Raw genomic sequence first — 12,312 nt, 5'->3', positions numbered from 1 at the left:
GCAGACTTGTTTGTTGGTTTAGTAGTTATATTGGCAATTGTTTTAGTGGTGGCTTGCTTGAAAGCCTTAGTGACGGTGTGTTTGAATAAGGTAACCAACAACACGATGATAACGCATGAAGTGACAAATGAGGAAAGAAATGTGGAACCAGAAAAGGAAGACTTTTATGGCGACATAAACAGTAGAATTAAGATAACTAGGGCATTGCCCGTACGTGGGTGCCCGTTCCTTGCCCAAAAAAAAAAAAAACGCTACCCGTACGCTCTACCCCGCCCGTACGCCCGTAAACAAAAAATAACAACGCTCTTCGCTTCCGCCCTTCGCTCTGACTGAATTGGGAGAAATAATGCGCATAAGAAATCGAATTACGTACCGTAATGGCGGTCAGCTCGTAACGCGCACACTGTCCGGAAGTTCGCATATCGCATATCTATCTATCTATCTATTAATGCCCAATTATTCAATTATCGCCAACGTATTTTGGCTTTTTGCAATTTAATCGCAAGGAAAAGTAGAAAGAGAAGAGGGGAAAAAAGAAAAGCCTTGCCTTGCTGCAAACAGCTGCTGCAAACAACAACAACATGGAAGGCTGCACTGTCCGGAAGTTGGCATATCGCAGTTACGATTATTTTAGTGTTAATGGCCAATTATTCAATTAGCGCCAACGTATTTTGGCTGTTTGCAATTTAATCGCAAGGAAAAGTAGAAAGAGAAGAGGGAAAAAAAGAAAAGCCTTGCATTAACGCATTAACGCTTGCATTGCATTAACGGTTCGGCACACGTGATAGCTCGCTGCTCTCTGATTGGTTGAAGCGTTTTTTGGACATAGCTCGGTAGGTACTTGTCCGATTAATTACAAACCTTGAAAAGGCACATCCTCGGGTCCCCAGCAATATACCTGGCAAGTTTCAAGTATATCGGACCCGTGGTTGTCGAGAAACAGCGGTCACAGACACACAGACAGACACACAGAGATTGCTGGAATTATAGATAGATGGCATAACGACAATGTTATGAGTTGTGTCAATCACAATATCAGTGAACTCATATCACCACGAGTGACACACTGTTAGAGAAAAATAAAAGGGGAAAGAAAAAGTGGAGAGGAATTATGGTAATAATACATTATGCTTAATTTGTTGGTTTGGGAAATTTTTTGTTTGGAATTAGATATTCCTGTTTGTGATTGTAATCATATACAATTTATTTTCTTAGAGTAGTGCTAAAATACCTGCATGAGTTAATTTTTGAACTATATTAACCTGAAAGCAATTGTGGATGCTATTCTTAGTTTAGTAGTGAAATACATACCTGATTGAATATTATTTGTGTGACGCATATAAATGAATATAACTTTTTGAATGTGTTAAGGAAAAACAACAAATTGTTGAATGTGAAACTGTCGGAAGATATACATGATTATGCTGATTTCATGGTAAGATGTACCCTATCTGATTCAGTGTGTGCGGAAAGCAGATTCAGATGTGACTGAGCATAAGGATAAGACGAGATCACATTTTGAAGGGAGTGCTAACGGAATTGGGAAGAAGTTCGAGAAAGAAAATTTGTGGCTAAAAATGAAGTTAATCATGGCATACACCCTCTTTCTCAAAGAATGATGAAGACATTCTCCTGTGTAACTTGGAGATGAATGCTTACCTTCACCAAGGAAATTTATGTGACCATTTGCCTGGATCACACTGCAACATATGAAAGAAAGGCGATCACTTACTCTTGTTCGAAGGCTTCGAACATTCATCACATCAGAAGTTGCAGGACAACGACATTTTACCTGCAACCTCTGTGAAATGCGGGGACATATGTTATTACTTCACCAACGTCCGGGGAACCAGCATGGAGCTGCAAAAAACGGCTGTGCCCTTGTCACAACAGCTGTGCACGATTCTGCTGGTTGCTCCTGGTAAGGACCATGAATGACCTGAACACCATGGTCCCAACATCATTGTGGATGCATCCGGCATCCCTGTTCCACATCTTGCTGGCCAATCAACGTCACACCAATACTTGCTGCCCACTCACAATGAGGGAGGAGGCAAGTCGACTACAACTGGGTGAAGGCCTTGTTCAGGAATTACTATGGTTTACAGCAAAAAAAGTGGCAAGAATGCTACAAGGAGAGCAGGGTCAGTCTATGACTCCGCAATGTTACCACAACAGCGAAATCCTACACGAAGTAGTGCAGGAGCTATGAAGACATTAGGAGAAAATGTTTCATACCAGGATTCAAACACAAGTGATCAGCCCTTCCTTTCAAACAAAGTCAACATTTGTGTGGAGGCAAACGTTTTTGCCAGATGGTGCAGATGCTTTACAAAACTTGAAAATGAAGTGAAATTGTTGTATCTTGGTGATGGTGAAGTGTTGTTTTGAAAATATATTTGTGATGCAAATGCAATAGATTGAACAATATGGAAGGAGTCAATGACCAACGAAATGTCTTGTGATTCTTGCAGGATGACGGTGTATGCCTAAGGGAATTTGTTTACTTGCAGTGATTGATTATTTACTTATACTCGTAATGATGTTTACTTGCAGTGATTGATTATTTACTTGTACTCGTAATTTGTTTACTTGCAGTGATTGATTATTTACTTATACTCGTAATGATGTTTACTTGCAGTGATTGATTATTTACTTATACTCGTAATGATGTTTACTTGTAGTGATTGACTGTTTACTTATATTGATGTTTAGATTAATGGTTAATATAAACAAAAACAAAAAGATGAGGGAATTGTGGAAGTGTAACTCAGTGTAACTTATTGAGTAAAGATTGGTAACGATTTCGTAAATGGATGCCAAGAATGTGCACGCACATGGTAATCTCTTGTCCACCTGGTCACAGCCCCTGGCTGGAGCACCCCCCTATCGTTTGGTAAACGGAACTCACAGCAGGAGGGGAGCGAGCTGATGCCAGGACTTGGTGCATGCATGACCTCGGGGCACTAGCGGAGAAAGGATTAACATTCAGCGGACAGGGGATTAAGTCCAGTTTGTCCATATAAACCAGAGCAAACGTTGAGTCAAGGAGACTTGTGACCAGAAGCTCTGACCGACGGAACGGACGAGCACTCATCATCAGACCCTCTGCCCGACGGGAGTGGCGGAGGAACATCGGCCGAACGAGAAGGACCATGCGAAAAGAGTTAACCTGGTCCATTGAATTAAGCGGTATTATTTGGTAATTGGAATGAAGTGAATAACCAGTTAATAAACCAGACCTTTTGTAAAACCTGTGTCCGGTCATTGGAGTCTTGAGTCTCCCCCACTACTTCCCCTACAGAGCTTTGAGATATTTGTGAAACATCAATGTGAAGACAACCTTGGAAAACGACCAAGGTGGTGAGTCTATAGCTATATAGTTATATTATATGTGGTTATTTTCTGTTTGATTTCCCCTCAACAGAACAACTTACTGATCCAGACTCATCTGCAACACCGATCAGTGAGATCGGGGTGTGGAAAAGCCACAGGACAAGGAGACTCTCTGGAAACTTCCCTGCCAACGTCTGCTGCTCTTCTTCTGCTCCAATCGGTTCTTCTGATCATGTGCTTGTCAAAGTGGACATCTCTCTGGCCATTCTCAGAGAGCGTCCTCAGCGTCGATGAGTCTGGCATTTCACTCAGGCCGACAGGGACGGTCTTCAAGCAGCCATCAATCGTCTGGATTGGTCTCCCATCTCCACTGCCTCTGACATCAATTCTTCCTGGGAATTCTTCCAAAGCAAACTGCTCTCTCTCATGCACAGATTTATCCCATCTCGTCTTCAGTTGTCTTACCCTTCCTCCCGTCCATGGTACACTGAATCTTGTGGTGAGGCAGTTGCCCTGAAACAACTTGCCTTTGCCTCTTGGAAGGCAAATCCAACTGAAGGCAATCTCAGTTCCTTCCACCAAGCTCGGAACAAGTGTGTGTCTACCCTCAGGAGTGCCAGGAAGCACTCTCTCTCCACACTCAAGAATGAACTCTCAAACCTGTCTCCTTCCTCCAAATCCTGGTGGCGTCTGGTCAAATCCGTTTCTGGTGTTTGTTCCCCCTCCATCCCCTCCCTTACCTCAAATGGCCACACAGTTGACATCGCACGTGACAAAGCCGAATGCCTCAACTCTGTGTTTGCCTCAAAATCTTGTGTCCCAAACCCATCTCTCTCTGTTCCCACCCTTCCCAGTCGAACCCAACTGCTCCTGGACTCTGTGTCCTTCTCTCCTGACAAGGTGGAGGAGTTTTTATCTAACCTCGACTCTGATTCTGCAACTGGACCAGACGGCATCAGCCCACAGGTCCTAAAATCCTGCTCTGCTGCTCTATCTCACCCTCTCTCTGTCCTTTTCACCCTCTCTTTTGCTCAAGGTCATCTGCCAGCATCCTGAAAATCAGCAAACATTACCGCTTTACACAAAAAGGTGCAAAAACAGATCCTTGCAACTACAGACCAATCGGTCTGCTCCCAAGTATCAGCAAAGTCATGGAATCCATCATTGCTTCGGATATGAAATCTTTCCTCTTCTCCAACGGCTTGATCTCTGATCATCAATTTGGTTTCAGACCAGGTCACTCTACTCTGGACGTGCTGCTTCTGCTGTCTCAACAATGGATGGAGGTCCTCAATGCCAAACAGGAAATCAGAGCTGTCTCCCTCGACATATCACGTGCCTTCGATACGGTCTGGCACCCAGCTCTGCTCACCAAACTCTCCTCCTATGGTATCCATGGAAATCTCCATGCATGGCTTGCGGACTTCCTCTCTGGTCGTAGTCAACGTGTGGCCCTGAATGGATTTCTCTCAACTCCCCTTCCTGTTCAGGCTGGAGTTCCCCAAGGCAGTGTTCTGGGTCCTGTGCTTTTTCTGGTCTTTATCAATGATCTCTCCGACTCTCTGGAAAATCCTCTCTATCTCTTTGCTGATGACTCCACTCTCTGCTGCTCCATTCCTCTGCCCTCAGATCGGCAGTCTGCAGCCTCCTCACTCTCTGAAGACTTGGACAAAATCACAGACTGGTCAAACAAGTGGAACATGTCTTTCAATCCTGACAAATCTCACACTCTTACTATGTCTCTCCGAAAAGATCGACTGGACAACCCTCCCATCTACTTTCTCAACAATCCTCTCCAAGAAGTTCTGTCGCTCAAGCTTTTGGGTCTCACTATCTGCCATGATCTTTCTTGGGAAAACCACATTTCCAAGCTGGCCTCCAAAGCCAGTCGCCGACTGGGCATCCTCCGTCGTGCGAAGTCCTTCCTCGGCACACCTGAGCTCCTCACCACATACAAGGCTTTCATCTGCAGCTCAATGGAATACTGTTCTCCCCTATGGGCCGGTGCTCCTGCCTCACACCTAGCTCGGCTTCACGCTGTCGAAACCAAAGCTTTCAGAATTATTGGAACTCCCGCGATGAAGCTATCTCTGAGGGCCTTTCACTCACTCACCGCAGGCAGGTAGGTGGTCTTTCTGTCTTCTACCGACTCCTCTCCGGCCTTGCACCCCCAGCTCTCTCTGTGCTCTGTCCCCCAAATATTCCTACAGGTCGCACAAGATCTGCCAGCAACCCTCTGATGGTTAAACTGCCGAAATCTCGGCTCTCTGCTCACCTTCACTCTTTCATTCCTCTTTTCTCCCGCCTCTGGAACAAACTCCCTCACTCCCTTCAATCCCACTCGTCCCTCCAGGTCTTTAAAACAGCTGTTCACCACCATCTCTTATCTTCCCCCATCCAAAACCTTGATCTTTTCTACCCCCGCTAATTCACCCCAGATCCACCTTGTTTGAAATTCCAACTTCTTTCCTGGAAGTCCCGGCAGTGTCCATATGTTTTATACCTATCCCACCCCCCCCCCCCCCTTCCCATGCCCCCGCCCCAATGCCCTCTCCCTCTCACAGATCTCTCGATGTCTCCATGTCTCTCGGTCCCTGCTCTCAAAATAATGTTGTGTTTGTGTCCTTCCTCCTCTCTCCCCATCTTGTCTACCGCTCCCAATGTTATATGTTTTATGTGTCGGTTTGTCTTTCTGTGTGATTAATGTTCGCTCTTTCACGAGCCTCGATCTTGTATACAAAAAAAAAAAAAAAAAAAAAAAATCACCTGAAGTCATCGATTGAAAAGGTGGAGAGATACTTCGATCCGGTGGAGATCCGGGGTGACCACAGAGTGGAGCTTATAGGAATAAGCTAGAAAACAACGCATTCAACGCTACTCTGTATAAGGTGGAACAAACTTCAGAGATTTTGCAGTACACACAGTTGATAGTGGGTATAGGTGTAGCCCGTTGTGTAGTCCCAGTAGTTATTTGATACATTGAGTGAGTATACAGTGTTACTCACACGCAGGCAAGGGAAGTGGACTCTGCAAGGATAAACAAGGTCAATTAGACTTGAGTCAAAGAGGTGCTTGTATCAACTCCATGTATCAGAAATATGGTGTAGAATCACTTAAAGATGTGGAATCCTGGCATGAATGGACAAAAGGACGAAAAAGGGAATTCCCACAGGATGGCACTTTTGACAGGAACATATTGGAAACACTCGGAGAAGAATTGAAAGCCAGGAGGAGACAGAAGTTCAAAGTAGATTGGCCAGCATTCCATTATTGGGATGTTGAATCCAGGAAAAGGGCACAGCAAGAACGTATATTGGACCTATAACTTAAAATAAAAACGATGCAGGATACATTGGAGGAGATAAATGCACAACTGCCCTCCAAAATAGGCATAAAAGTGACAGTTGTCCCATCTGATTCCCATTTGTCTCTCCAAAAAGGACGGTACAGAGAATTTTTTCGTGGTGCAGGAGATAATCAAAGAGCGCAGTGGCAACCCAGGGATCCAGAGATGCAGCCCACCAATACAAGTGAGCAGGTGGGCAGATCAGGCAATGACAGAAACCGATGTTACAAGTGTGGAAATATTGGACACTGGAAACGACGGTGTCCATATTCAAATAGGAAGATTAGTTCATAGGACGAACCAAGATCAAGGGTACTAGTGCTTACCAGTACCTCAGATAACGATTAGGCCTTCATTGCTGCAGATCCCAAATGACGAATGGCCTCAACAGATTAAATCATTAGACCAACATGAATAACTGTTGATGCTTCTTGTGTCTGAAAAGTTTTAGGAGCAAGAATGAATTTTACTTTTTGGCTTATTAGCGAATTAATAATTAATTGATCAAATGCCAAAATTGGATATTTTTTTGGAACATGAATTAAAAGATCCAGAATTAGAGTTCATTCTGGAAGCCTCATATTTGTCAATTATAAATGTGGTTTTAGGGAGTATTTTGGGCAAAACAATTTTTTTTTTTAAATTTAAATTTACAAAGTTTGGAACAATTGCTTTGCATTTTTTTGGGAAACCAAGTGACAAGCGTCACATGATCATAAGGTGGGCATTCTGGACTATTCGTTTGCATGATTGATAGGTCAGTGGTCACCTGACATGTAAATGGATGTATTGTCAAATTTGGATAAATTATTGTGGGAACCGAAAGGGTAATTTCAATGTGACATTATAGGGGTTTTCTAAAAATAAACTTTTTGTCTATTTGTGTATTAGCGTTTCTAAAATTAAAGGACAAATTTTACGAAATTGAAATAAAATTGGCACCCATCTTGATCTGTTAATAATGGTTCCAATGCAAACAAGTATACAAAATGCATGGGTTTGTGTATGTTTGTGTGTCAATGTTTGTGGTTTTTTGTGTGTCAATCTTACAAAATTGTTGAAACCGACAATGTACTTGTCTGGAAATAGATAGTTTCATGTGGATGGGATCGAATGTCCAGAGAATTCGCAAAATAAAATAGAAATATAATTTGATTATGAACATTATATCTTTTGTCAAGGAAGATGGAATATAAAGATTTGATGTGCTGGGTTATGAGCAGCCATTAATTAATAGTAAAATTGTGAGTAATCTTGGGATTCCATTTTTGATAGAATTTATATGAGAATAACAGCTATTTATGGATATGGCCTTCATAAAAAATGAGTGAGTACAAGATTAGCCAAATTTGGAAGAGGTCTTACACTGACTTCCCAGAGTACTCTGCTCATGGATTTTTGACATATATAAACTTGACCTTTATCAGCATATAAATTGTGCTGTATGTATGAATGTATATTAGGCATAGATGATATGGAAAATAGTAAAAACAATCTTGCTGAATTGAACTATTGTGAGTTTTAAAACGAAATTCATTGTGCATCTTAAAACCAAGGGGCAGACATGAACGTGCTGTTACGTTATTTAACCTTAGAACGCAATGTTATGTGTACCTGCAACATATTTGTTAATCTGGCACACCTACCTATATTGGCATACTGGTGTCAGTAGTATTCCCTAGTTGCATGAAATGGATGAGCAACAGTTAAGGGGGCATAAAACCACTTATTTGGATATTTTCTACAAAAGTAGGGGTTTCAATAAGTGGTAGCTGTGCACATGGGATTTATCAAATTAAGTTATGGAGTTTAAACAAAGTTACTGATAAACAGAAGGGAAATGGATAGTAAATAAATTCTTCAATGCTGGGTAAATTAAATGAGATATTACAAAGACTTATAAGAGCTATTGTTCTTCCTTATAGCAGTGGAAAAAGAAAAAAAATTAGATCCAACATAATGAATCTATAAATGAATGTGATTGGGATAATATCTTCAATTTGTGTTAATTATTTGATTGTGGGTAAAGGAATTATTTTATCGTAATGGATTGTTAACAGCAGCCTGCAATGTCCTGAGAGTGTGCATCCATGTAATCAGAAATCCCAGATTTGGTTTTACAAACAACATTTTGGTAGAGGTCTTATGTGGACGAGCACTTGCTTGGTAGATAAAAAAGTACTGCATGTTGGCAGCCACTTTTGCGGCCATTTAGGAAAAAAATTGAGAGGAAATTGTAGTTAAATATGTAATTTACACATGGCTATTTGTAAAAGGGAAGTTGTTGCGATGGGAAACATTTCTGAAGATTTATTAAAGTGTTATAATATGACATGTGTCAAGGCAAACTATTGGATGGGAAAATTAGATCTGGTTATAGAATGAATTTATTGACCCCTTGAAGTTAATTCTTCAAATCATTGTTTCACTGGCATTTTGAGTTCACATTGGAAATAGTTTGGTCGAGCTTTGGTTAAAACCTTTGGTTGTGGTATTTTGGAACGAATTGACAGACCATAGGAAGTTGATAAGAATAGCAACAAATATGGACCCCGGGAGATAGGGGGATCAGGATAAGGCAAATAATCAGATTTATGTTACAAATTAAGGGATTTTTCTTTAGTCACATTTTAAGAAGTTTGTTAGTTGGTATATAATGTTGAATGTCATTGACATATAATTATGTTATGGGTATGGACATATACAGGGGTAGCTCACATGTTTTACAAATGGATACAGGTGGGACACAGGGAAAGACCTTATCAAGACAAGCCGCCCAATCAGGGAAAACCAGAGACTTCTACTTCGGATACTCCTTGAAAATGGTGATATTAATCCTCGGAATGAGTTCTCTAGTGGTGGGGACTCTGTGTTGCATGCATTATTTCAGGGTAATGACAGCAAAGAATGCAACATTGGTGGCCGACATACAGATATATGATTATGTGGTACGACATAAGCAAAAGAGAAGTTTGATGGAAGATAGGGACACACCTTTAGGACCCGATGGATTACACGGGATTAATACTTTTTTACATTTAGCCCACACAAGGGCTGACATAGCAAATTAAAGTAATTGTTGGATATGCACACAAATGCCGCATTCTAGTGAGATTGGAGTACCATTGGAGGCAGTTCCTTTTGGTTGGGCAGAGTTATGTAGCCGCTTCCCTCACACCCTGATAGCATCAGATTTTGACGGCCAAATGTCCAGGGAAATGGGATGGCAAAAAGGAGGATATAATTGTTACCAATTTAAGGACAGTTATAGACCTGCATATGATAAGAACAAAATGCCGTCTTACATGACCATTCAACAGCAAATGACAGGATTAGTGTGTATCACCAGACCCCAAACGCCTGCGCATAATAGGTCTATGGGAACCTCTAAATGCCAGAATTATGGTCGCGAAGAAGGCTGGATGAGAACACCGGTCCCACTAGGCCCAAATGGCATGAAGGGTTTAATTTTATATTGGGAAGGCATGTGGGGAATGGACAACACATGGACATATAATAATACGTATTTTATATGTGGACACAAGGCATATCCGTATCTTCCGTCAGGATGGTTCGGAACATGTTTTCTTGGGTTTGTACTTCCACACATGCGCTTGTTAACAACGTCACCAATGCGTATCCTGCATTCTAGGCAGAAAAGAACTGTTTGTATGGGAGAATGGGTTGGAATGGTAGTATTTCCATTTTATGGAACCTGGAAGGCAGGAAATGAACTACGGCAAATGGCATTGGCTATAGAAACATTGGCAAATAAAACAGCTAGTGGATTGACACAACTTACAAGTGAGCTGGCAGCGACAAGAACCATGGCATTACAAAATCGTATGGCATTAGATATGCTGTTAGTGGAAAAAGGAGGTATATGCGCAGTGATTGGTACAGATTGTTGTACATACATACCTGATAATTTGGGAGACGTTTATAACATAGCCAATACAATAAGACGAGAGGGAGCAAGATATCACGATTATGTGAAAGGGGGTGCCTTTGCATGGCTAGAAAACACATTGGGAGGAGTAGCAGCTGAGATACTCCAATACTTGTTTATTGGATTAGTAGTTATATTGGCAATAGTTTTAGTGGTATTTAGACCATGGACAACTTGAACACCATGGTCCCAACATCATTGTGGATGCATCTGGCATCCCTGCTCCACATCTTGCTGGCCAATCAACATCACATCAACACTTGCTCCATACTCACGATGAGTGAGGAGGCAAGTCGACTACAACTGGATGGAGGCCTTGTTCAAATCTACTATGGCTCACAGCAAGAGTGGCAAGGATGCTGCATGGAGAGCAGGGTCAGTCTATGACTCTGCCCAGCTATCACAACAGCAGAAAATCCTATGCAAATAGTGTAGGTGCTATGAAGACATCAGAAGGAAAATGTTTCATGCTGGAATTTCAAACACAAGCGATCAGCCTCTTTTTCAAACAAAGAAAGTCAATATTTGATTGAAGGCAAACGTTTTGCCAAATGTTGCAGATGCTTTATTATTTTTAATGATGAACTGAAATTATTGCGTTTTGGTGAAGGTGAAATGTTTTGTGATCTTGCTGCAAATGAGTTGAATTTAATTATCAGCATGGAAAGAGTCAATGAACAAGGAAATGTTTTGTGATCAAAATTCTTCCAGAATGACGGTGTATGCCTTAGGAAATTGAATTACCAAATTAGTGGTTTGAATATTTAATGTGGTAATGTTTAGATTAATGGTTAATATAAACATAAAGAAAAAAAATCAGGGACTGTGGAATAAATATTCTTATTGACAATAAGAATATTGCTAAAATATATCTCAATGTGATCTTGTGTAAATGGAATAAGTTTTACTTTACAAATGAGCCGAAAGCCCTAGGACTAGAGCAATATAAGTAAAGACAGCATGTGTGCCTGTCAGAATAGCCTCTGTTCCATTTATGGAGTCAGAACAAAAGTGTGCTATCTATAGAATAGCTTTTGTCATCTTTGACAACCCCAAGCGCTGGGCAAATTCCCCCTCGAGCAGGTCATAGGAAATTGACCTCTTGAACAGAAGGAATGTAGTGCTTTTAGTTTCCGAACATAGAAAGCTAACCGAAAGGAGCCAAATAAGGCTTCTGGATGAGAAGCAGAGACGCTTGCAAGCTCTCATGTCCCAGGGGTATTAACCCCTGGGTTGACCCTGCATGCTCGTAAGATCAAAGGAGGTTTTGCTTTATAAACCGAGAGAGGGCAACTGGACAGGACACTGAAAACTGGAAGACCTACAGAACGAGCTTCAACAAAGACCTACAGAACGAGCTTCAACAAAGACCTTCAGAACGAGCTTCAACAAAGACCTACAGAACGAGCTTCAACAAAGACCTGCAGAACGACTCGTTAAATATCTATACAACAAATTCTCTAAAGTCAATAAAACATTGATTTTGTTAAAACAAGTTTCGTGGAAGTTTGTGTAGTCATTTAGTAGTAGAACAAAGACATTCCACGACAGGTCAGGGGCTTTGTACTGCTCACTGACCTCAAACACCTTTGCTTGCCTGGATTGACCATACCTGTGTTGCTGTTCTGCTGATTTGAGGCTTTGTTCACTGTATCTGTCGCAGCAGAAATGTATGATCTCT

At 41.5% G+C, this 12,312-nt stretch overlaps 1 protein-coding gene across 1 annotated transcript in view; it reads right to left on the bottom strand.

Annotated features, from left to right (window-relative positions):
- The window catches only part of LOC137434150 (uncharacterized), a 52,017-nt gene extending 45,736 nt beyond the window's left edge, over nucleotides 1-6,281 (bottom strand). The window contains exon 1 of the mRNA XM_078785746.1: nucleotides 6,103-6,281. Coding sequence (XP_078641872.1) covers nucleotides 6,103-6,112 — 10 coding nt within the window. The 5' untranslated portion in view covers nucleotides 6,113-6,281. The remainder of the gene's footprint in view (nucleotides 1-6,102) is intronic.
- Nucleotides 6,282-12,312: the final 6,031 nt, after the last annotated feature.

The sequence above is a fragment of the Myxine glutinosa genome, chromosome 10, assembly GCF_964187855.1.
Source record: "Myxine glutinosa chromosome 10, kmMyxGlut1.1, whole genome shotgun sequence".
NCBI lineage: Eukaryota > Metazoa > Chordata > Myxini > Myxiniformes > Myxinidae > Myxine > Myxine glutinosa.
Note: the sequence above shows the minus strand (reverse complement) of the source record. Positions and strands in the feature narration are given on the sequence as shown.